The sequence below is a fragment of the Nannobrachium achirus genome (genome assembly GCF_963921795.1).
Source record: "Nannobrachium achirus genome assembly, chromosome: 6".
Taxonomy (NCBI): domain Eukaryota; kingdom Metazoa; phylum Chordata; class Actinopteri; order Myctophiformes; family Myctophidae; genus Nannobrachium; species Nannobrachium achirus.
The window spans coordinates 15,222,620-15,247,495 of record NC_137815.1 but is presented as its reverse complement, the minus strand read 5'-3'; the positions used below and the strand labels follow the sequence as shown (position 1 = coordinate 15,247,495).

The following is a 24,876-nucleotide window of genomic DNA, read 5'->3' as shown; positions in this document are numbered from 1 at the left end:
AATTTAAATTTTTACTTGAGCCGTGACCCAGTGTTTGGGAACCAGTGTACTAAAATGCCTAAATTGTAAACTGTAAGACACAACAGGGGCGGGTGCCCACTGGCCTACTGGTCCAGGCGCATATAGTCCTACTGGTCCAGATAGGCATTGCCACATAGGCATGGATGCCTGGCGGCGTCACCGGTTCGATTCCCTATCCGGACGACCTTTGCCGCATGTCACTCCCCGTCTCTCCCCCCATTTCCTGTCATCCTATCCAATAAAGGCATAAAAGCCCCAAAACAAATCTTAAAAAAAAGACACAACAGGGGCTGTAACACACTCTCTCTCTCTCTCTCTCTCTCTCTCTCTCTCTCTCCAGGACACGAACAACACAGACACAGCAAGAGGCACAACAAGCTGAAGAAGAGGAAAGCGGCACTGGGGGTGGGGGGCCGCCCCAGGGTCCCCGTGGTGGCAGCCGCCGGCGGCGGCGGCATGGGCACCATGCTTAATGACCTGGAGACTCTGAGTGCCGGGCTGCTGGGCGACGCCTCTCTCAGATCAGAGGGCGGCGGCGGCGCGGGACCGTCCAATGATAGCAGAGGAGGAGGAGGAGGAGGAGGAGACTCGGGCGGACCTCACAGGAGATCAAAGCGCTTCCTGTCCTACCCGCGCTTCGTGGAGGTCATGGTGGTCGCCGACGCCAAGATGGTGGAGCACCACGGAGGGAACCTGCAGCACTACATCCTCACACTGATGTCCATCGTGAGTCCGTTGCCCGTCACAAGGGGGGGGGGGGGGGGGGGGGGAAGTGGGACTGAGTCACTAGGGCCCAAGGAGGTGGAGGGGGCCTTAATTATTTTATACTATCCCTGGAACTAGATATTTTGAGATGGGGGGTCCGTGGCCAATTACATATCATTTTGGGGGTCCTTCACATGAAAAGGTCTGAGCACCTCTGACATGGAAACTTGGAAGGATTTGAAATATTTCAAGATTTTTCAAAATCTACAAGCTCACAGTGTGGCACCGAGTGAGCTTTTATATCTGCTATTTTTCAATGTTTAAAGCACAAAGTAGTCTAAATTCCCAGTTCCCAGTCTAAATGGGTTAAACCCCTCCCCCTATGAAGAACATTCCTGGAGGTCCCGCAGTGAATCCTTGTACCCAGAATTTGGTGCTTTTGTTTTTTTATCCTTTTATCCATTTTTTGTTGCATTCCAAAGCCAATAATTTGGTGACCAGCAGTGGTTCCCTATGGAGACGCAAAGGAGACCCTTTGTGTCTTCACAGGGAACTCCTATTTCTTGGGGGTGAACTATCCCTTTAAATGTAACCGTTTTGGACATAAGAGGTTCCCAGCCGACAGAGACGACGTATGAGTTTGTTCCTGGTGCAGCAGCAGTGTGTACAGTATGTCATGTTCCTGCATAGCACGTCCGTGTAAACGCTGGACCCAGCCTGCGGTGGCTGCTCGCCAAGTCGGCCTTCCTTCTTTTTGAGGAGGGAGGGGGGAGAAAGGGCAGCCTAGGGCAGGGGTAAACACCACTTTAAACAGCTGGGGAGGGGAGTGGGGGGGCTTCAGCTTGAGGCACAGTCTGTCTGACAGCTTTTGATGAATGTCTTAAAAAAAAAGAGAGAATCTGCCCAGGTATGTCACATAGATGGCATACTAGTGGCCCACTTCAAATAAATACTGGCTTCTGCAGGAGTCTAGTAAGAGGCCTCACGGACCGGGGGGAGGGTGGGGGGGTTGACCTATATATTCTGGCCCCTGGCAGAAGTCTGCCTTCTCCACAGGGACCCCCGAGGCCCCATTATCAAACTTCTCGCTCCGATCCAAAGCCAAATTCCGGCCCCCCCGGTTTCCCCTGCTTGGAAAAACCATGCACACAGCAATAGCCTCTTGCGAGTTTTTTTTTTTTTTTTTTTTTTTTACTCCTCCAAGCTTGCGTAAAGAAATTACTCTCATTCTTTGCTCTAGGAGCGTGAAAAGGGATGTAATTTTCATGCACTGGGAATTTTAAATCACTTATAAAAGAGCCTGGTTGTTCCTTTTCTTGAGGCATGTCGTTTACAGGTGAAAAGGCTGAGAAAAATGTCTTTCAAAACGTTTATCAAAATCTTCATGAACGCTAATGCAGTTATTTTTGAATTGTGGCAATTAGCCCTATTCACGGCCCGCCCACTCAGCAAATTTCTCAGCAACTTCCTGGTGCTGACGTCATTTTAGAAGGGGAAATTAATACAGAAATAGCTGGACTTAAAGCCAACAAATCATTATTTCGAATGGTAAAGTAAATTATAATGCTTTGTGCCTTTTACTTTCTTGTGTTCTTGATCATGCTAGCCGTATTTTATACTTTACTATTCGAAAATTGCATTAAATTTGCGATTTCTGTGTTAACTCTATGGGCTTTTAGCAGGGTTTTACCCTTCAAAACGTGACTTCAGCACCAGGGGTGGGCCGTGAACAGGGCTAATAATACTGTGGTTCAAAAAGTTTGCCTTTGTTAACTTCTCCCCCTCCCCTTCTCCTTCAAGGTATCTTCCATCTACAAGGACCCCAGCATCGGCAACCTGATTAACATTGTGATTGTGAAGTTAGTCATCATAAACAACGAGCTGGTGAGATGACCTGAGACTTGGGTTTTCATTATCTCCTCTGTCGGGTTAGAAACCTCATAAACATATCAGGATTTTAATGAAAAAATAGCAGACCGACAAGCTCGAAACGCACAGATTTGAGCCCCGTTTCGAGTTTGTAGATCTATCTATCTATCTATTTTTGATACTTTTGTGTAGTATGCTAAAGCGGAAAAAACACCAAAAGTTAAAATATGGAGAGGTTTCTGCCCGACAGTTATGATATCCACGGATCAATACTTTGAGCGCACAACGCAGCAGCATTCAACCTTCACTCATGCACTCTGTCTGTCTGTCTGTCTGTTCTGTCTCTCTCTCTGTGTCTCTCTCTCTCTCTGTGTGTGTCTCTCTGTCTCTCTCTGTCTCTCTCTCTCTCTCTCTGTGTGTCTCTCTCTCTCTCTCTCTCTCTCTCTCTCTCTCTCTCTCTCTCTCTCTCTCTCTCTCTCTCTCTCTCTCTCAGGAAGGTCCAGACATTTCCTTCAATGCACAGACCACTTTAAAGAACTTCTGCATCTGGCAGCAGGACCAGAACATCCTGGATGACAGCCACCATTCTCACCATGACACAGCGATCCTCATCACCAGGTACACTGACACCAAGCTATCCTCATAAATGGTAAATGGTGCATTTATATAGCGCTTTTATCCAAGGCGCTTTACATAGATTGTGCATTACATTCACCCATTCACACACACATTCATACACCGGTGGCAGAGGAAACCATGCAAGGCAACCAATCTGCTCACCGGCAATTAGGGGTTCAGAGTCTTGCTCAAGGACTCTTCCACATTAACTCAGGGGGAGCCCGGATTCGAACTGGGAACCCTTCGGGAACCCTTTGTGCTCTAATAACGGTTTCTCTACCCCTGAGCTATGCCGCCTCATCACCAGGTACACTGACACCATCACACAGCACATACTCTTTACTACATATAGGAAGAACTTGTATTATCAGCCATTTATTATTGGAAAAAGTTACATGCTGTGAGCTTGTAGCTCTGCTATCTTTTCAATATCCAATGTAGAAATGGCTAAAGTGGTTAAAATGATTAAGATGCTATATTAACAAATTTTACTGGGGACACCTGTGCAAAATTGCACAGGTGTTTGCATGCAATAGGGCTGAAGTGGTGAGCACTAAAGATGTTAGCATCTTTTCTTTTGGTCCATTATCTGAGGATATTGCTCCACCAATCAATCACCCACCCTTACAAGCTTATTTGACAGATGACAGCAACCTTGTGCTTACCTGAACCTGTAATCATTGTATTTTGTGGAATCGGATGGAATAATTAGGACCTGGTACACAAGGGTTTTACGCCAGGGGTCTTCAACAGGGGGTCTGGGACCCCTAGGAAGTCCTCAGAGTTACTGCTGGGGGGCTTGTAGATCAGCTATTTTTGGCAAAAAGGGTTTGGAGCAGGCCAAGTACAGAGTGAAAGGTCAAGTCTACTACTAAGTATTGACAGTTTAAGTAGTTAACCCATTTAGGCCTAACCTATAGTTAGGCCCAAATCAGAAATTAGCCTACAAAAACAAATATGTTGATACATACTGTACATGTACTGTAAGCCCCTCCCATACACTAAAATGTGTACCCGGCCTGAATGGGTGCCTGAAAACACACATTCTGTGAAGCTATCTATGAAATCTATGAAAAAGTAAAAACATGCAACACACTTGTATGTAGTAGTTTTTGGGGGTCCCTGCTTCATCTCTTTCTCGCTAGGGGGTCCTTGGCCTCTTTGAAGACCTGTGCTTTAAGCATTAAAGTGTACTTTACTGTAAATATAGTGTGATAATGACTTTTTCATCCATCTTCACCAACAGGCAGGACATTTGCAGAGCGAGGGATAAGTGTGATACTTTAGGTAAATATGTCTACATACACGTTGATTGATTTATTGATTGATTGAATACTTTATTAACGGTTTGCAAAAAAAGTCACAGATTTATACAAAACTATGCTTGAAGTATAACCCAATAAGCCCAGGGCTTATTACCATTGAGGTCCTGTGTATTCAATTCATTGGGACTTTTTAAGACAAACTAAAACATACAATAACATGCAAAACAACATCATATCGTCGTTGTCGGGTGGAAACCTCGTATCTCCAAGTTTCAAATTTGTACGTTCTTTCGCAAAGTAAAGCCCTGCTTCATCATACGAGGCCGTCGCACAAAAGTAGTGAAAACAGCAGATCTACAAGCGAGGCGTTGTGTACTTGTAGATCTGTTGTTTTCACTAGTTTAAATCATTTTTAATATGATAAATGCAAAACGAACGGTTTTGGACATTCGTTGTCGGTTTTCATCCGACAACGAGGATATTTAGTAGTAGTAATACAAAAGAAACATATATACAGTAAACAGTTGGGTCATCATTTCCGGTTAGACTTTTTACAGGGGCCAGATTACAAATTGCAGCCACCTGCTCTTTTAGAGCGTTTTTGATGGAGGGCAAGGAGTCACAATTTTGTATTCCTGTTGTATAAATGAATATAAAAAAGAAACGTCTTCCGCGTCTTTCTCTCAGGTCTGGCGGAGCTGGGGACGGTGTGCGACCCGTACAGGAGCTGTAGCATCAGTGAGGACAACGGGCTGAGCACTGCGTTCACCATCGCTCACGAGCTGGGTCACGTGTAAGTGTGTCTGGTCTTTTTTTACTCACGATTTGAATGGCGGTTTTATCTGAGCTGGGGGAGGGGCACTAGTTCTGGTCACGACAGTATACCTTGGGCTTGTTACGATTTATGACATGTTACTTGATTTATTATCACAAATAATAGAGGGTATGCATATGATACATAGCCTCTATTGTGATTAACAATTGCATTATGTGGCTTTCGTGCTTTGTAAACAAATAGATTTTGCACCGGGCTTATATGGCGACAAAACCTAAACACACAAAGAAATGACTGACAATGACCGATACAAATGATCAAAATAAATATTGCAATTATATTAATATTTTATACTCCAAATCTGTGACAAAATAGTGGAAATAGCCGATCTACAAGCTCACAATGCCGACCCGTTGTGCGGCTGTAGATGTGCTGTTTACACTATTTTTAGAAAGAGATTACAAACATATGACTATGAACCTTTCTCATCATGGAGACGATTATGACGGCTATGCAAAACAATTGCGATTATCTCAACTATTTGCTATTATCTCAAATAATTGCTATTTTCTCAACCAATTGCTATTATCTCAAATCATTGCGATTGGGCGATTATCTAGTCATTGTGACAAGGCCTACAGTATCAGTACCCTGAGCGATTCAAAGTCCCATAAACATTATTCTTGAGGCCATTTAGAGGGAGAGATTAACTGCCTTTTAATCAGCTTTTCCCCCCTGCTCACTAATTCTTTTTTCTTTCTTTCTTTCTTTTCATAATTACTTAATCAAATTATTTTATCAATTTCAATCAGTTTCCACTGCTTTTTTATCCCATATTTGAATAAAAAGAGAGAAGGAAATTGCAGTGTAAGTTTGTCCAGGGCCGCAAATTATTTGACCTTCAGTAAAAAATAAATACAAAAAAAGTCTGCATTGTACAAAGCCAGTCAGCTCACAGCACACAGGTCTCACTCTGCTAACGTTGGATTGATTGATTGAAGACTTTATTAGAAGTTTGCATAGGAAAAGGTACAGTTTCATGACGGTACATTTCACTGGTACAAGGTCTACTAAAAGGAGATCCATGAAAAGACTAAGCTTATTTCCACAGGAAACCATTTAAGTATCTCATATAACATTGAATGACAGACGAATAGAACACAGTACTATGCAGTAGATATGTAAATAAAAATAAAATGAAAGATAAAAAGAAGAAAACAGTAAGTCTGAACAAACAGTAAGTATATACTTACGTTGGAGACTGTTACAGACCCTAACAGCCTTATGCTGTATCTACCAACAAACAAAATGCTCTTTCTAAGTACCCAACACACAAAAGGTGGGATTGTTGAATTCCCTTTTATCCGCACCAAGAGGTGACCACACTAGTGGAAGAATGCGCAGGGCACATGGAGCTCGGTGCTATACGGTACCTGCCTGCTCGGTGAGCGGAGTAGCACCGACCGTGTCCCACTGTACCTATCCAACGACCGGGGCATTATTTACTTTACTCTACCAGTAAAACTCTCTGAGTGTTTTGCCTTTTAAATCTCATAGACCTGGAACGCGCCCGAGTCGCTTTAGATTTTAACCGCTTCAACCATTTTTTTGTGCTTTAGCTAGTGAAAAATAGCAGATATACAAGCTCACAGCGCGGCACCGAGTGCCGCGCTGCGAGCTTGTATATCTGCTATTTTTGAAAAATAGTGAAAATGTGTGCGAGTCTTTGAATGCCTTTGACCCGAGCTTTGACCCGACTTCGAAATCCTTCCTCTGAATCAGCGGTGCTCAAACCTTTTCATGTCAAGGACCCCCAAAATTACAAATATTTGGCCTCCCATCTCAAAATATGTTGTTCCAGGGACCACCCAGAAGCAAACATTTGAGTTAGAAATGTTCGCTTTAAATAGATATATTCAAAGACTTGCAAAAAAAGATCTTGATTTTTCAAAAATAGCAGATCTACAAGCTCGCAGCGCGGCACTCGGTGCCGCGCTGTGAGCTTGTATATCTGCTATTTTTCAATAGCTAAAGCATTCAATAATTATAAGCCTAAATGGTTTAAATGCAACTGGGCTCAGCCTCAGGTTCCATTCAAGCTGTTTCCACACATAATCCTGGCAGGAGTCACGATAGCACAGAATACCATGCAGCTCTAACAGTAGCATTACATTCATGTTATCGCCGCTGTCGGGCAGAAACCTCTTGTTTCCATATTCAGAACTTTTTGAGTTTTTTTGTAAATAAACGCCCTACTTACTACAGCAGCGGTATTCAACTAAATTGGGCCCACATTGTCAGAAACCCAAGGGGCCGGGCTATTAATCTAACATACACTTGACACCACTAATGTACACGAGTGTCCACATTTTCACAACTTTCATCTAACTACATTGCAAAGTAGAATATTTTCATGTAAATGTGCTTAATTTCTTTGCAACAACTGTAAACGTCTTTCTTGTTTAGAAGTTGAATACCCATGTACTACAGCGTCACACAATAGCATCAAAAGTGACACGTTTCGATCTTGTAGATCTGCTACTTTTGATGTTTTTGAATTTGAATCCTGAAAAGTAACAGTTTTGGACATATGAGGTTTCCACCCGACTGAGACGATATGGATTCAAAGAGACGCAATTCTGCTTGTAAAATGAAACACTTCATTGAATCTTTAAAGCCTGCTTTGCCACAGTCCTATTTCCTCCTAGATAATCATCCTTGGGTATTAGTATTATTATTTCCTGATTGTATCCCCCCCTCAATGTACTTGATTTCAATATTAAAAAGCAAATATGTCTGTGGGGAAATTCCAACAGCTCATTAAGAAAATACCGTCTTTGATTTCGTCAGCGCCCCACATGCACACTCTCCCTCTGACAGTCCCACCAAAACCACCTCTCTCTCTCTATCCATCTGTCTCCTTTGTCTTTGGAAACGGTGATCTTTATTAAACACTTCACATCAACTGAAAGGTTGCTGGCTGTGGTAAAGTCCCTGTCCCCACAGTAAACTGTGTCTATGTCAGGTGGAAACGCATGTCCAAAACGCTCACTTTTCAGGATGCAAATAAAACCTTGCCATTTTGCCACTGCGACCAGCGACTCCTAAAGCGGCTGGGGTGGTGGCACGCTGTCAGTGAGGGCTGTTGTTAACAGCCAGGAGTAAAAGCTCCTCTGGCTGTTTGATCCCTTTACTGCTCCAAACACGCAGAAATCCTTCTTGCTCCAAAGTGTAATCTATCCATCAGGAAGCTCTCCGTAATGTTACCCATTCAGAACGGGTACACATTATGGTGTATTATTATTTTATGCTTTAACTATTGAAAAATAGCAGATATACAAGCTCACAGCGTGGCACCAAGTGCCGCGCTGTGAGCTTGTAGATCTGCTATTTTTTTTAAATAGTGAAAATTAGAATTTTGAATCCTTTAAGGTTTTTGTGTTTCTATGTCAGCAATCTGGCCAGCCATCGTCAGAAAAGGTCCTTTTCACTTAACTGGAGCTCAGTTAGTCTGTTCTTGAGAGACTACGTTGTCAGTGGTTCTCAAACCTTTTCATGTGAAGGACCCCCAAACTGGTATTTATTTGGCCACGGACCCCCATCTCAAAATATCTAGTTCCAGGGACCACCCAGAAGCAAAATTTGAGTTACAAACGTTCGCTTTGAAAATGCATATATTCAAAGATTTGCACACATTTTTACGACTATTTCAAAAATAGCAGATCTACAAGCTCGCAGCGCGGCACTTGGTGCCGCTCTGTGAGCTTCTATATCTGCTATTTTTCACTGGTTAAAGCATTCAATAATTCTAGGCCTAAATGGGTCAAGTACATATTTTTGAGCGTGGCACCGTCTCCTTAACGTTACTAGGACGACGACTGACACTGTCTCGAGTTAATCTGGTCTTGAGATAAACTATAATATAACACCGGAACCACCGACCTCCAAAATAGTTTAAAATGTGTTAAGTTTGGTATAATTGTTTAGTTTCTTTTGGTATAATAATATTGTTTCGGTATGTCCATCTATTATTCTAACTCGTAGCACGACTAGCAAGACTAAACTAGTTGATTTGCATTGTGTGGAATCCGAATGACAAGAGCATACATTCCCAACCAATCTAATTTCTAGTACTTTGTTAAAGCAATGTAAGAAGTAATCATACTAATAGTCTTCATCGTCCCCTCAGGCATGTTCATCTTCACAGTCTGTTCCAACAGAACACATAACCATATAAGCACAGAACAACACAGCACAGCATAACACCAAGACAGTACATGAAGTCCCCAGTACACACAGAACCAGCATAAGAGCTAAAGGGTCACAACTCCTACTAAAAAACTAACTTTTTGCCATTTCAAAGTTCTGTATCTTTGTCCAGGTGGCATTAGTCTGAAGTGACGATGTAGCTGATAATCAGTGTCATTTGCTATTGTGAGTGTGATGGCTTTATTGTTCATATTAGAAAGCGTGGGTGTGGGAAGTCCGATAATCTTAGAGGCAATACTGAAAAGTCTGTTTTTGTGACCAAAGGTCGCAGATTACCATGAGAAATGTCACAGCTTGTCTCCGTGTACACATTTTTACGGTCTATGGGCAAACCCATAGACCGTAAAAATGTGTCATCATGATGTCGTCATGCTCTGATGTCACTGTGATGTCAGGGGAACCACTCTACCAGAATGGGTTTGCCGATCTGACATCACGTTCCCTGATGTCAATAAATATTAATGATGCCCTGTTAGAGAGATCCCTGTGATGTCAGGGGGAACAAATCCCTTTTATGCCCATATATGGAGATCCCTCATGTCCACGTCCCTGATGTCCACATCACTTTGGCGCGACCTCGCCCTTTAGGGCCGCTTGTCGCCCTGAGGCGTCTTACTAGTTGTTAGGCATGGACATTATAGTGAAGGGATCTGCTGTGTGGTAGTTTTTGCGCCACCACCGGTGATGATGACACGTTTTGTTTGCACATCTTCTGCCCCATAATAAAACAGGTTCAACATGCCCCACGATGACAGCAACAAGTGCAAAGAGGACGGCGTGAAGATCCAGCAGCACGTGATGGCGCCCACGCTCAACTACAACACCAACCCCTGGATGTGGTCCAAGTGCAGCCGCAAGTACATCACAGAGTTCCTGGAGTAGGTCAAACTCCTTTCAACACGCATAGAGGATTATCTAAGACCAGTGGTTCTCAACCTTTTCAGGCCGCGACTCCCCCCTCCCCCTCCCACACCACCAACATAATCACATTTTGAACTGGGGATTCAATTGAGTTTGACTCAGTTCCACAGATAAATATTGTGGAATTAGCTGACCTGCAAGCTCTTTTCACATGTTTGCCACTTTGCCTCTAATTACGTAATATTTGACAATTTGGCCAATGTTAGATACATTATTTGATAGTATAGTTTGTTGTATAGTTTGTTCACTGTATGTTGGTTCGTTTACTGTTGAGAGAGAAAACAATGTTGCATATTAAGCAAATTATCTGGGTACCCCTCCAAAATCATGTGGGGACCCCCCTGAAAACCACTGCTTCTCAAACCCAGTAATTCTCAACTTTTTAAATTTCAACTACCTCCAGTTTTAGATGTATTGGAAATTGGAAATACCGTACTCCAGTAAAATAAAAAATACCTCAAAGTACAGTACAGTGAATGTACTACTGGCTATCAGTCAGTCCATCAGCGACCCCCTGGACGACCCCTGAGGGTCCCCGGACCCTCATGTTGAGGACCACTGATCTTAGAGGGCAACGATAGATATTGCATCATCTGTGTCTGAGAGATTGATAGTGTTCAATTAGAAGATTTATAGTGTTCAATTAGAAGTTAATTAGAAGAGTTGTTTCCATGATTGATTGATTTAATTGCTGGAGTCTTTTGATTGATGTTAATTCCCTCTGCAATAACGATGACAGAACAATAGAACAATGGTTTAAGAGATGCAATCTCACACATATCGTGGATGATTAATAACAGTTTACTGGCCAGAGTGGGCAGTGGTTCTCAAAGTAGGGTCCGGGGACCCCCAGGGGTCTTTGTGTGGGGAGCGGGGGTTTCCAGAGCAAAAGTAGTTAACGTAGAATCACAATCATTTCAACTACTTTATCCATGTATATGTTGGCTATTCATAAATATCAGATCTACAAGCCAACATACCTTCTCGTCTTGGGATCCCTGGCAGGGGTCTGCGGCCAAATACATAAATACAATTTATGGGGGTCCTTGATAGGGATGGGACGATATGAAAATGTCATATCACGATTATTGTGACAAAATAAATCGCGATTTACATTATTATTATGATAATCAAAATCCATTATCCTGGGGTGGAACATTTGCCAAAAAATAGCTGATCTACAAGCTAACAACGGGTAGTGTTGCGACCCGTTGTTAGCTTGTAGATTGTGTTCCCAAGCCAGTTCCCAAGCCAGTTTGGAGATATAATCCTTCCATCTGGTCTTTGGTCTCCCACGGGGTCTCCTCCCAGTGGGACGTGCATCGAGGACCTTCCTAGGAAGGCGCTCGGGGGGCATCCGTACTAGATGCCCGAACCACCTAAGCTGACTCCTTTCCAAGTGTACGAGCAGCGGTTCTACTCCAAGTCTCTCTCGGGTGACTGAACTTCTCACCCTAAGGGAGATACCAGCCACCCGTCTGAGGAAACCCATTTCGGCCGCTTACACCCGCAACCTTATACTTTCGGTCATGACCCACACTTCATGACCATATCACGATAAATTAAATCTCCACAATAGTGTTTTTCATCACTATAAACGATAATATCGCGTATCGTCCCATCCCTAGTCTGCGGCCAAATGCATATCATTTTATGGGGGTCCCTGACATAAGGTTTGAGGACCACTACTGTGGTTAAGGGTTGTGTGTGTGTGTGTGTGTGTGTGTGTGTGTGTGTGTGTGTGTGTGTGTGTGTGTGTGTGTGTGTGTGTGTGTGTGTGTGTGTGTGTGTGTGTGTGTGTGTGTGTGTGTGTGTGTGTGTGTGTGTGCAGAGAATAACACATCTCCTGCTGTACTGAGAGTGTTTTCTGTCTGTTCTGTGTCTTTTCTTGTTTCTATCCCCCCTTTTTTTCTTTTTTAAGTCATTTTATTTTTATTTCTTAATAGCACAGGATATGGCGAGTGCTTACTCGACGAGCCCCTTTCTAGGCCCTACAGTCTCCCCCAGCAGCTGCCCGGCAGGATATACAATGTCAATAAACAGTGTGAACTGATATTCGGGCACGGGACACAGGTGTGCCCTTATATGGTGAGTGAATCCCTTTACTGCGTGTCTGTCCCATGCTCTGAGAGTGTGTGTGTGTGTGTGTGTGTGTGTGTGTGTGTGTGTGTGTGTGTGTGTGTGTGTGTGTGTGTGTGTGTGTGTGTGTGTGTGTGTGTGTGTGTGTGTGTGTGTGTGTGTGTGTGTGTGTGTGTGTGTGTGTGTGTGTGTGTGTGTGTGCGTGCGCGTGTGTGTGTTACTATACTTACTATACTAGTATAGTAACATTTGAGAAATATAAATTGTGAGAAGAACCATTTTCCTGGTCTTCACTAGAGAAATGGTCGTTTTACGGTAACATTTTAATGATGATTAGGAAAAGATTCAGGTTGGGGTTAGACATTTAGAGGTTTGTTTAGGTGTTAAGGATAGAAAAATAGCCGATCTACAAGCTTGCAACCATTGCAGCGTAGCACATTGTGAGCTTGTAGATTTGCAATTCTTCAGCTTTAGCTTACAGCAAAAAAAGAAAAGAAAAAAGACAGGTTGAGGTTTTTATATCAATATTTAAAATGATATTATTCCGACTGAAGGTCGCAGTTTACTATGAGAAACGTCACAGCTTGTCCATGTTCGTCCGTCCGTGTAGACGTGTACACATTTTTACGGTCTATGGGTTTGCCGCTCTGTCATCATGCTCTGATGTCACTGTGATGTCAGGGGAACCACTCTAACAGAATGGGTTTGCCGCTCTGACATCACGCTCTAGCTTCACTGTGATGTCACACTAACATAATCCCTTTTATGCCCATATATGGAGTTCCCTGATGTCATCAATATTAATGATGCCATGTTAGAGAGATCCCTGTGATGCCAGGGGGAACAAATCCCTTTTATGCCCATATATGGAGATCCCTGATGTCCACATCACTGTGGCGCGACATCGCCCTGACGTCTCCCTGAGGTGTCTTACTAGTATATATATAAGTATAGTGTGTGTGCGTGAGTGTGTGTGTGTGTGTGTGTGTGTGCGTGCACATGTGTGTGTCTGTGTGTGCACGTGTGTGCGTGCGTGTGTGCTATGAATGAATGAATTGTATTGCAACTGCTGTTTCTCCAGTGGGTGTGTTGAACACGGATGGATTCACACACACACACTATTCCTTCATCACTGACACCCTCTCGCTCCCCAAACGGCCTATCGTCACCTCTTGGGACACATCATGTGACCCAACATCAAATGTTTGTACATTTGGTGTATGATCACATTAAGTCCACCTTGCCGACATTGCCGTCCCAGGCATTTCCACACCACAGGAATGTGGAAGTGCCGTTCTCAACCCCAAGACGTAAAAGGGTGTCTGCTAAAAATATATTGTCGTTATCGGGTGGAAACCTCGTATGTCCAAGACCGTTCGTTTTGCATTTATCATTTTAAAAATGATTTAAACTAGTGAAAACAGCAGATCTGCAAGCACACAACGCCTCGCACTGCGAGGCATTGTGTGCTTGTAGATCGGCTGTTTTCACTACTTTTGTGCGACAGCCTTGTATGATGAAGCAGGGCTTTGCTTTACGAAAAATGTACACATTTGAAACTTGGAGATACAAGGTTTCTGCCCGGCAGTGACGATATATGTATATTAAAACGACGGAGGCGCGCCGTCTAAAGCGGACTTGATCCACGAGAGGCACCGCCGAGTGAGACTTTAGGCGAGCGTTGCGAAGTCTGCCTCAGCCGACTCAGCGCCGTTCAAGTTATGTCCCGAAAGGGACATAATCGTAACTCACACCACCCAGTGGTGGAAAAATGTACTTAAAGTATCAAAAGTAGAAAGTACTCATTATGCAGAATATCCCATTTCACAAGATTTGTATAAAATGTTTAGTAGATCTTTTGAAAATACTAGATCTACAAGCTCACAATGCGTCGCATCGCAACGCATTGACATGAAATAGTTTGGGAACCACTACAGTAGTGTAAAAGGCCAGTAACATAATTACATGCCTATGGAGTCCCCTTCCTTCAGGGCAACAATGTTTGATAATGACTGTACAGTATGTTGAACATCTGTCAAAAATCATTATAGGCCTAATAGTTGACCTTTCCTAAAGAGCAGTACACCCAACTAATGAAAGTTCTGTCAGTATCTAGGCAACGCAATGTTATTTGTACTTCATGTATCAACAACAATGCAATTCAATGTGCTTTACGCAGAACATCAAGCAAACAAAACAGGATTCTACAATGATATTAGGGTGCAAAAAAACAAAACTAGTAAAACATAACCGATACAGTTACAGTGCAGAAGGGAGAGGAAAAACAATCAAAGGCAGCGGCAAACAGATCCACTCACCTCCTGCATGCCAGTGGATGCATGGATGTAAACCTTTCTAGTACTGGTGATGGAACTTTGAAAGGTTTTTCTTCGTTTCTTTTTTTTTTTTTTTTGGTGGTTGGGGGGTGCTGTTCCTTCAAGTGCTGAAGGCATTGAGTGATATTTCTCAGCACTCGGCATAATGTTTTGCCTCAGGTCTCGAGGTTAAGTGGTGTGTGTGTGTGTGTGTGTGTGTGTGTGTGTGTGTGCGTGTGCGTGTGTGTGCGCGCGCGTGCGTGCGTGCGTACCAAATGTCCCCACACGCATAGTAGAATTTCAGGACTTTTAAACTGTTTTGTTTTTTTCAAGATATTCCTTACTACGTTTAGATTCAGGTTGGGATTAGACATTTCGATAATTTTCTGGCTCTAGGCTTGCAGTTAAAACTACCCCCCCAAAAAATGTAAGGAAAGCATGAGTAAAACTGTCGCCCTAAATGTTGGTGTACCTACCTGTGTGTGTGTGTGTGTGTGTGTTTGTGTTGCAGACCCAGTGTCGCAGGCTGTGGTGCACCAGTCCAGAGGGGGCTCAGAGGGGCTGCAGGACCCAGCACATGCCCTGGGCCGACGGAACAGACTGCTCCCCTGGAAAGGCAAGTATTTACCCCGAAACCTGCACCCACGCAACGCACAGGACCGGCTGTAATGCTGTGTATATTAGGAACGCAGCACACACAACACAAGAGACTGGCAGAGACAGCAAATGGAATGAACCGCTGTCTGTTGAAGGAGAAAGTGGTGGTCCTTTGAAGGGTTTTCAGTGGGGTCCCCAGCAAAATGTGTTAATATAACTTCACAATCTGTTGAACCATATTTATACTTTGGCTATTCAAAAATAGCTGATCTCCACGAGGGATGGGACGATAAGTGATATTATCGTTTATCGTGATAACAAACACTCACGATAATCATATTGTGGAGAATTAATTTATCGTGATATCGTCCTCCGTCATGCACTGGGATCCATTCACCTTTTATTTGCCGAGCTGCATATCCGGTACCATTTAAATCCTCTATAATTGGTAAAAGGTACTTATAAATATACATTCTTGACAGTCTTTTTTTCATTCACTACCAAATCTCTTTGACAAAAATAGCAGATCTACAAGCTCACAACGCGTCACGTGTAGATCTTTTACCATTTTTACTTTTTAATCCTGAAAAGTACGAGTTTTGGACATATGAGCTTTCCACCCGACAGAGGCGATATGGTGCTGTGTTATTAATAGACACTCATCAACTCGTTAGTTTCCACAAGACCAAGAAAGGAAAGGAAGAAAAAAATACATTTCTCACAGACAGTAATTGTAATCCCAAATTGATCATTCAGGGGCGTTTCCATGAAAATAAAAAAAAGTTGGGGAAAAACCTTCCTATCTCTGGGCCAAAAAAAACTCTTAAAAATCCATCACACTGACACTAACGTAAGCTACACGAATTAAACATGAAGTGGCATGACGATTGTGTCCAAATCCGTGTCAACGCTTGGGAAGGAATTTGTTTTGCTTTGGAGGCGGCGTATACAGTTATTAAACAGGCTTGGGGAGGGAGGTGGAGAGACATGCTTTTGAATGGTGGAGATTTGCTGCTTGGTGACTGGGCTTATAGTGGAGCTTTTAAATTATAGGCCGTATATCGCAAGCTTGAGGTGACTTTTAACTTTTGTTGCCAGGATTAAAAAGCGAACATTTTACCGTTTAATGTGCACGATGGTGCACGGGTCATGCACGGATCATGCACGGATCATGCACCACATGTGTACACGCCATTCACAGCTTTCAAACTAAAAAAATCTGCTTGGATCAGGCATTCAGGAGAGAGAGGCTATAGTGTTTTCTTCAAATGTAAACAAACATGGCTGGCATGTTTGAAAGATGGAGCCGTTCTGGGAGTCAAACATGCATTTTGCGATCGCGATCATGTCGAAACCGGAAGTAGGAAGTAGGGAGAGCAAAAAAAAAAAAAAAAAAAAAAAAACGGCCAACTCGGGAAACACAGGGACAGATACGGCCAAAACTCGGGAAACTCGTGTTTGGCACAGGGACAGATATGGCCAAAACTCGGGAAACTCGTGTTTGGCACCAAGGTTGTTAAACACCTGTGGAGAACCTCTATGCTACAGGTCAACACACACACACACACATGCAGTGTTGTGCATGAACGCTTTCAATGATCCATTCATATTTTGGGCGAACGTGAACTGAACGTACTGCATTTCCTGCTTGATGAACGTTATTGTGAACACGTTCCTTTTGGCGTTGTGAACGGCGCTCATCCGCACTGCGCCCGGACGTTGTCTCGTCTTTCTTTGCGTTCACTTTGATATGCATCGCCTCCTCGTCCAATGCAACAAGTCAATTAAAGCCTGACTATTAGACTATGCCGTACAACGTGTTGCATGCCAAAAATAGCTGATCTGCAAGCTCACAACGGGTCGCATCCACGACACGTTGTAAGCTTGCAGATCGGCTATTTTCGCCACGGAGAAACTTGCAGGATATGGGACGTTTCGTAACTTCACAATAAAAGCTTATCAGCTTTATGACAGACAGAAGCAATGTGGGAAAGGATTACGGTTTCGGTGGCATTTCACATGGCAAAGGGGTGCAGGAAGAGTGGGCACCTAAACATTGTGGGCACCTCAATGTTAAAGTGGATGAAATAATTGCTTTGTGTGGTTCTATATCGGGCTGTGTCATAATTTTGACAAATGATAGCTAAAAAAAATTAGAACCATGAACTTTTAGTTCAGATATTTGAATTATGAACTATGAACTGAACTAGTTCATTTTTGAATTTATGAACTGAACTTTGAAGGAGTTCATGTAGAAAGTGAACATTCCCAACATTGCACACACACACACACACACACACACACACACACACACACATGCGCACGCACACACGCACACACTCACAGACTCGCACACGCAAACACAAACTTTTCTCCCCTGTTTACACCAGTGTCTGTCATCCCATCCTATGTGAGTACTGTTACCACAACCAAGCGCTGTCAGTCAGACCAAGCGGTCAGTTGATCGTCTGCCGGAGCGGTTTAAGACTGTATTTATTGACCATGTGCACACATATCCTTCTCCCCCAGACAGATGCAGTTTCTCGCAGTTTCTCTTTTTCCATTTGCTTTTTTGCAGTGTATAATTTCTCCCAGATTAAGCATCAAAGCACAATCTGAGACATGTGAACAGATAGAAGTGCTGCCAGCACAGCATTTTCACTCTTTCTTTTTCCACTTCCTTCCCTTCTCTTCTTTTCTTTCTCTATATCTCCCTCTTTATGGCCAGTGGTTCTCTAAACCAGGGGTCTTCAACGTTTTCAGGCCAAGGACCCCTTAGCTGAGAGACAAATGAAGCAGGGACCACCCTCTACATGTTGTATAAATGTGTGATGCAAATTTTCATTGATTTCATAGATAGATTCATAGACTTGTTTGACAGCACTGTCATCAGTCTATGTTGGATGCGTGTTTTTAGTTAACTTGACCTTTCACTCTGTACTTGGTCTGCTCTTTTTTACCTCTACACCAAACCTATTTGCCCCGAAAATAGCCGATCTACAAACTCTCAACGCCCCACAGCGCGAGGCGTTGAGTGCTTGTAGATCTGCTATTTTTGGCTAAAGCTCCCCTGGACCCCCTGTTGAAGACCCCTGCTCTAAATGTTGATGCTCTATTAACAGATTTTACTGGGGACACCCTGGAACCCCCTCAAGCACCCCTGGGGGTTCCCGGTGCCCACTTTGTGAACTAGAGCATGGGTCTTCAACAGGGGGTCCGGGACCCCTAAGGGGTCCTCAGAGTTACTACAGGGGGTCCTCCAAACCTTTTTTATATTAACCACTTGAACCCTTAACCTAGCATCCATATTCTGAGAACTTCAGCCAAAAATAGCAGATCTACAAGCTATAGATCGGCTATTTTTGGCAAATAGCTTTGGTCTAGAGGGGAAAAAGAGCAGACTAAGTACAGAGTGAAAGGTTAGGTTTATTAAGTATTGACGGCTCAAGTGGTTAAATATCTGAAAACACAAATTGACATGAATCCAAAATACACTGATGATTGTGCTGTCAAACAATGAAACTATATGGAATCTATGAAAAGGTTGCGGGGGTCCCTGCTTCATCTCTCTCTCAACTAAGGGGTCCTTGGCCTGAAAACGTTGAAGACCCCTGAACTAGAGAGTGCACTTTTTTCGGTCTGTCACTCTCTCTCTCTCTCTCTCTCTCTCTCTCTCTCTCTCTCTCCTCTCCTCCCACTCTTTTCCTTCCAATCACCTTGTTGCTTCTTGATATATGATCCTGTCTACTGTGGCTTGAAGCTAATAAATTGCATAAGAAAGAAAGAAAATGAAAATCAATCCATCTCCTTCTCTCTCTCTTTCTTCCGTCCACCTGCAGCACTGCAAGCACGGCATGTGCATCGCCAAGGAGCACGACGCCACACCCGTGGAGGGGGCGTGGGGCGTGTGGAGCCCGTTCGGCACCTGCTCGCGGACCTGCGGCGGCGGCATCAAGATGGCGGCCCGCGAGTGCAACCGACCCGTGTAAGCATTTTATTCTCTTTGTAGTGGCGCATATCTCCTGGACCTCGTCTCCGTGTTTCCCTCTCTCTAGTCAATGTACCATAGAGACAGATCAAGGGAGAGAATTCCTTCCATAGCTGGCGTTTAGCGAAGCTATTCTGACTGGAAGATCTTAACGGAGGTGATTTGTGGGTAAACATGAGGTCATGGCTGCCTTTCATCCTGGGCTGGGGGGAGGCAGAGCTGGTATATCTGTGGGATGAAGGATTTTGAAGGATTTTGACCACAAGTATTTGGATGGACAGACGAATGAATGAATTGTGGGATGGGTGATGCTTAAGATCACTGGTTCTTAAACGTTATTTTTCGTGTCAAGGATGCTGAAATTGATATGTATTATTTGGCCACAGACTTAAATGTCTAAATTGTAGATGAATGTATGGGTAGATAGGAAGATAGATAGATAGGAGATAGATGTATGGATATTACTGATGATTTGAGTAGTAAATAGTAGTAGATACTTATTTCCTCCCGCAAGGGAAATTCAGTATTTTCAGCCCAACCCAGCTGATTCGCTGCCCACAAGGAGCGCGTGAGCAATTAGGGGTTAAGAGTCTTGCTCAGGGACACGCATCCACATTGCTACCCTGGCCTGGAATTGAACCTGGGACAACCAGGGTCCCTGGTTCCCCAGGCGGGCTCCCTAACCATTCAGCTATGCCACCCCTAAATGGGCCACAATGGAAACAAGCCGGGGGATTTTTGTGTTATCATTTTAGCATAACTGTTGACTACCTGTACTGTTAACCATTGTATTAATACAGTATTAAATCAATCAATCATTAATTGATTGATTGATTGATAGATTGATGAGTCAACACAGTGCTCATCTCCCCCCAGGCCCAGGAATGGAGGAAAGTACTGCGTGGGTCGCAGGATGAAGTTCCGCTCCTGCAACTCTGAGCCGTGCTCCAAGCAGAAGAAGGACTTCAGGGAGGAGCAGTGCACCGGCTTCGACGGCAGGCAGTTCAACATCAACGGTCTACCTCCAAACGTGCGCTGGGTGCCCAAGTACAGCGGAAGTGAGGACCCCCAAATTCCCCATACCCCCTTCCCTGTCCCTCAGACCCCTGCAGCGTAGTATAAACCACATGAACCCCAAACTGGAGTCAAACTGTGTCAAGGACACCTCCAAATTGATATGTATTTGGCCACAGACCCCCCCCCCCCCCTCCTATATATATCTGCCTAACGATGATATCGTCGTTGTCGGGTGAAAACCTTGTATGTCCAAAACCATTCGTTTTTTATATCATTTAAAACAATGAACTAAACTAGTGAAAACAGCCGATCTACACACAATCACACAACGCCTCTCACCGCGAGGCGTTGTGTGCTTGTAGATCTGCTGTTTTCACTACTTTTGTGTGACGGCCTTTCCTGATGAAGCAGGGCTTCACTTTCTGGAAAAACGTACAAATTTGAAACTTGGAGATACGAGGTTTCTGCCCGACAGTGACGATTTGTCACATGTAGGTGGGTTTCTGAACCACCCACAGCCCTCCTAAGAGAGATTATAGTACATTTACCCCCATTGATTCTGGATGGGGACCCAAATGCATTTGGGTACATTTAGGGTCAAGGGTCAAGTAAATTTACCCCCATTGATTGATCTCACTCAAATGCATTTGGGTGAGCGGGGCCTTGTATTTGGGGCCCCATCCAGGCCCATGCATCCATTCAGAAACAATGGGTGTAAATTTAATATAATCATTTTTTTTTGGTGTTAGGAATGCAACATACCGGTATACAAAAAAGATATTATTGAACTCAAGTCTCCATGGCATGACTAATCAATAGAAAAAAGTCATTTTGGGGGTGAACTACTCCTTTAATGTTGAAGTGAGACTTGGTAAGAGACACATTGAACTGTGGCATCGATAGCTATCAATTAATTATGTCTGTCTGTCCTCCTGTCTGTCCTCCTGTCTGTCTGTCTCGTCCTGTCAGTCCTTATGAAGGACCGGTGCAAGCTGTTCTGCAGGGTGGCTGGCAGCACAGCCTACTACCAGCTCAGGGACCGGGTCATCGACGGCACGCCGTGCGGACCCGACACCAACGACATCTGTGTCCAAGGCCTGTGTAGGGTGAGCACGCTTTTACCAACCTGCCTGGGGAGCAGGGATGGGATGATATGCCATATTATCGTTTATCGTGATAAAAAAACACTCGATAATCGTATTGTGGAGATTTAAATTTATCGTGATATCGTCCTCCGTCATGCACTGGGATCAATTCACCTTTTATTTGCAGAGCTGCATATCTGGTACCACATAAACCCTCTAATTGGTAAAACATACTTATAATATAAATACTTGATACAGTCTTTTTTTTCACTTTCTATCAAATCTCTTTGCCAAAAAAATAGCCGATCACAACGCGAGGCGTTGTGAGCTTGTAGATCGGCTATTTTTTGGCAAATGTTCCGCCCCAGGATAATGGATGTTGGGGATATTTTGATTATGGAGATAATATCGTAAATCGTGATATCTTTGGTCACAATAATAGTGATATGAAATGTTCATATCGTCCCATTCCTACCAGAGAGCATTGTCAAATCTTATCCACACAAGTATGACAAGCGCGACAGAAACCTCCTCTCCATTTTTTAACTTTGTCTTTTTTTTCTTCCTTAAAAGGATCCCTGGCTAATACGAGAAATATGCCTTAATAAATTATAATTGTCCTCTATAACTACAATGTAAAATTAAAAACACCTTAAATATTTTATTTCTTCTAGAAATAGCTCATCTTTCACTCAATAGGGGAAATACCTGTCGCAAGTTGATGATGTCATAAATGTCATGTCATGTATCCCTATGGAATTTATGGCATGCATGTGCAAAAAACACATTTGAAATATTAATTTGATGCTCATATTAACCATAGGAAGTATTACGTTTGTTTTTATTTGCACATGCATGTCATAAATTCCATAGGGATAGATCACATAATTATGACATTTATGACATCATCAACTTGCGATGGGCATTTCCCCTGTTGAGTGAAAGATTAGCTATTTCTAGAATAAATACAATAATTAAGGTGTTTTTAATTTTACATTGTAGTTATAGAGGACAATTATAATTTATTAAGGCATATTTGTCGTATTAGCCAGGGATCCCTTTAAACTAACGCTGTACGTGATCATACTACAGCACCAGAGAAAAGCATCAAAAGTAGCAGATCCACAAGCCCGAAATGCGGTGCAAAGTGCCGCATTTTGAGCTTGTAGATCTGCTACTTTGATCCTGAAAATGTACAGTTTTGGACATGTGAGGTTTCCACCCGAGGCGACATGTTTATCTAAATCAACCCTTCGGCCCAAGCTGTCTCATAGCAGCGTAGCGTACGTAACATATCGTCACTGTCGGGCAGAAACCTCGTATCTCCAAGTTTCAAATTTGTATGTTTTTTCGCTAAGCAAAGCCCGGCTTCATCATACAAGGCCGTCGCACAAAGGTAGTGAAAACAGCCGATCTACAAGCACACAACGCCTCGCGGTGCGAGGCGTTGTGTGCTTGTAGATCGGCTGTTTTCACTAGTTTAAATCATTTTTAAAATGATAAATGCAAAACGAACCGTTTTGGACATACAAGGTTTCCACCCGACAACGACGACATTGCACATACAGCTGGTTTAGTCACTCCATAAACACCTCCTCATAAAGATTCACATCTCTTCATCGTCTATATGATAAACATGTTCTGCACTACAGCCAATTACATGTGGAACAGCTTGGGTGCCATGTCAAGGGTGGTTTTTCTGCGAGGGGGGAATTCATCTCAGATGCGTGTCAGTTGATATGAGGTAGAACTCAATAATTCTCTTCTTGTGTACTGTGTTTCCGAGGGGTCATTGGGTTTGTTGTTTTTTTTCCCCTTCTTTTTCTCCCTCTTCTTCTTCTTTTCCACCCTCTTTTCCAAGAACAACATTTCATAGGAAATAAATAAACACATAGAAAAAGCTTAGTGCCAGCTGCATCATCAGGGCTTTGTAAATAAACATCTTGTTTCATGCTGTTCAACTTATTGCAGATCAATTCTCTTAACACATCGAACCCAAACCCCTCCAAAAAACATCCACACACAGCGCTGTATTGAGCACAAACACTGGTTTTCAACCCTTTTCATATCAAAGGTCCATTATTTATTCTGCATTTGAGCCACAGACCACCATTTGATGGGCTTTAGCCTCTCAGACACACAATATTTTGTTGATGTTGGATAAGATTTTGTCCACAATTCCATGCTGTATTGATGTTGGTGCCATAGAGAGGTAACAGGCAAACATTGACCAAAATAACAAATCTTCTAATCTACATTCTAATTGTGTAGACGTCTTGTAAATTAAGCAATGCAGATGTTTAACAATAATTTAACTCTTGAGAGCATGCTGGATTCGATGCGCTTAATGCTTGTTTGCTTGTGGGCTGTGTGCGCTACCAGGGGCGTCACGAGGTGGGGAAAAGCCTTAATTATTTTATACTTTAGCTATTGAAAAATAGCAGATACAGATCTGCTATTTTTGAAAAAGTCGTGAAAATGTGTGCAAATCTTTGAATATATGTATTTTCAAAGCGAACGTTTGTAACTCAAATATTGCTTCTGGGTAGTCCCTGGAACTAAATATTTTAAGATGGGGGTCCGTGGCCAAATACATATCATTTTGGGGGTCCTTCACATGAAACGGTTTGAGAACCACTGACATAGTAGTCTCTCAAGAACAGACTAACTGAGCTCCATTTAAGTGAAAAGAACCTTTTCTTTGACGATGGCTGGCCAGATTGCTGACAATAGAAACATAGGTTTTTCCAAAAATCTTAGAAGGATTCAAAAGACACTTATAGAATCGGGTCAAAATTTTAATTTTCACGATTTTTCAAAAATAGTAGATCTACAAGCTCGCAGCGCGGCACTCGGTGCCGCGCTGTGAGCTTGTATATCTGCTATTTTTCTATAGTTAAAGCATAAAATATTGATACACAATAATGTGTGCCCGTTCTAAATGGGTTAATCTAATCACACTTACCTATTGCCTGTATCTCTGACATGCCTTCCCTCTCTCACTCGTTCCCTCTGTTCCTAAACTCTCCCTACTTCCTTCCACGTTTCATTTTTTCCTCCGTGTCCCCTGCACCCCCACAGCAAGCAGGCTGTGACCACGTGCTCAACTCTAAGGCCAGGAGGGACAAGTGCGGCGTGTGCGGAGGGGACAACTCTTCCTGCAAGACGGTGGCGGGAACCTTCAACATTGTGCGCTACGGTGAGCCTCTGTTTTAAGCCAGGGGTCTTCAACGTTTTCAGGCCAAGGACCCCTTAGTTGAGAGATAGATGAAGCAGGGACCCCCACAACCTGTTCATAGATTCCATATAGTTTCATCGTTTAGATTCATGTCAGTTTGTGTTTTCAGATATT

The 24,876-nt window shown here is 43.3% G+C and overlaps 1 protein-coding gene across 1 annotated transcript in view; it reads left to right on the top strand.

The window, feature by feature from the left end:
• adamts9 (ADAM metallopeptidase with thrombospondin type 1 motif, 9) overlaps positions 1–24,876 on the top strand; it is a gene marked incomplete at both ends in the record, with an annotated part of 130,630 nt that overhangs the window by 9,158 nt on the left and 96,596 nt on the right. The window contains 12 exons of the mRNA XM_080727954.1: positions 362–747; positions 2,527–2,610; positions 3,089–3,213; positions 4,460–4,500; positions 5,166–5,271; positions 10,254–10,400; positions 12,390–12,531; positions 15,349–15,453; positions 19,274–19,419; positions 20,299–20,480; positions 21,409–21,545; positions 24,606–24,723. Coding sequence (XP_080584080.1) covers positions 362–747; positions 2,527–2,610; positions 3,089–3,213; positions 4,460–4,500; positions 5,166–5,271; positions 10,254–10,400; positions 12,390–12,531; positions 15,349–15,453; positions 19,274–19,419; positions 20,299–20,480; positions 21,409–21,545; positions 24,606–24,723 — 1,719 coding nt within the window. The remainder of the gene's footprint in view (positions 1–361; positions 748–2,526; positions 2,611–3,088; positions 3,214–4,459; positions 4,501–5,165; positions 5,272–10,253; positions 10,401–12,389; positions 12,532–15,348; positions 15,454–19,273; positions 19,420–20,298; positions 20,481–21,408; positions 21,546–24,605; positions 24,724–24,876) is intronic.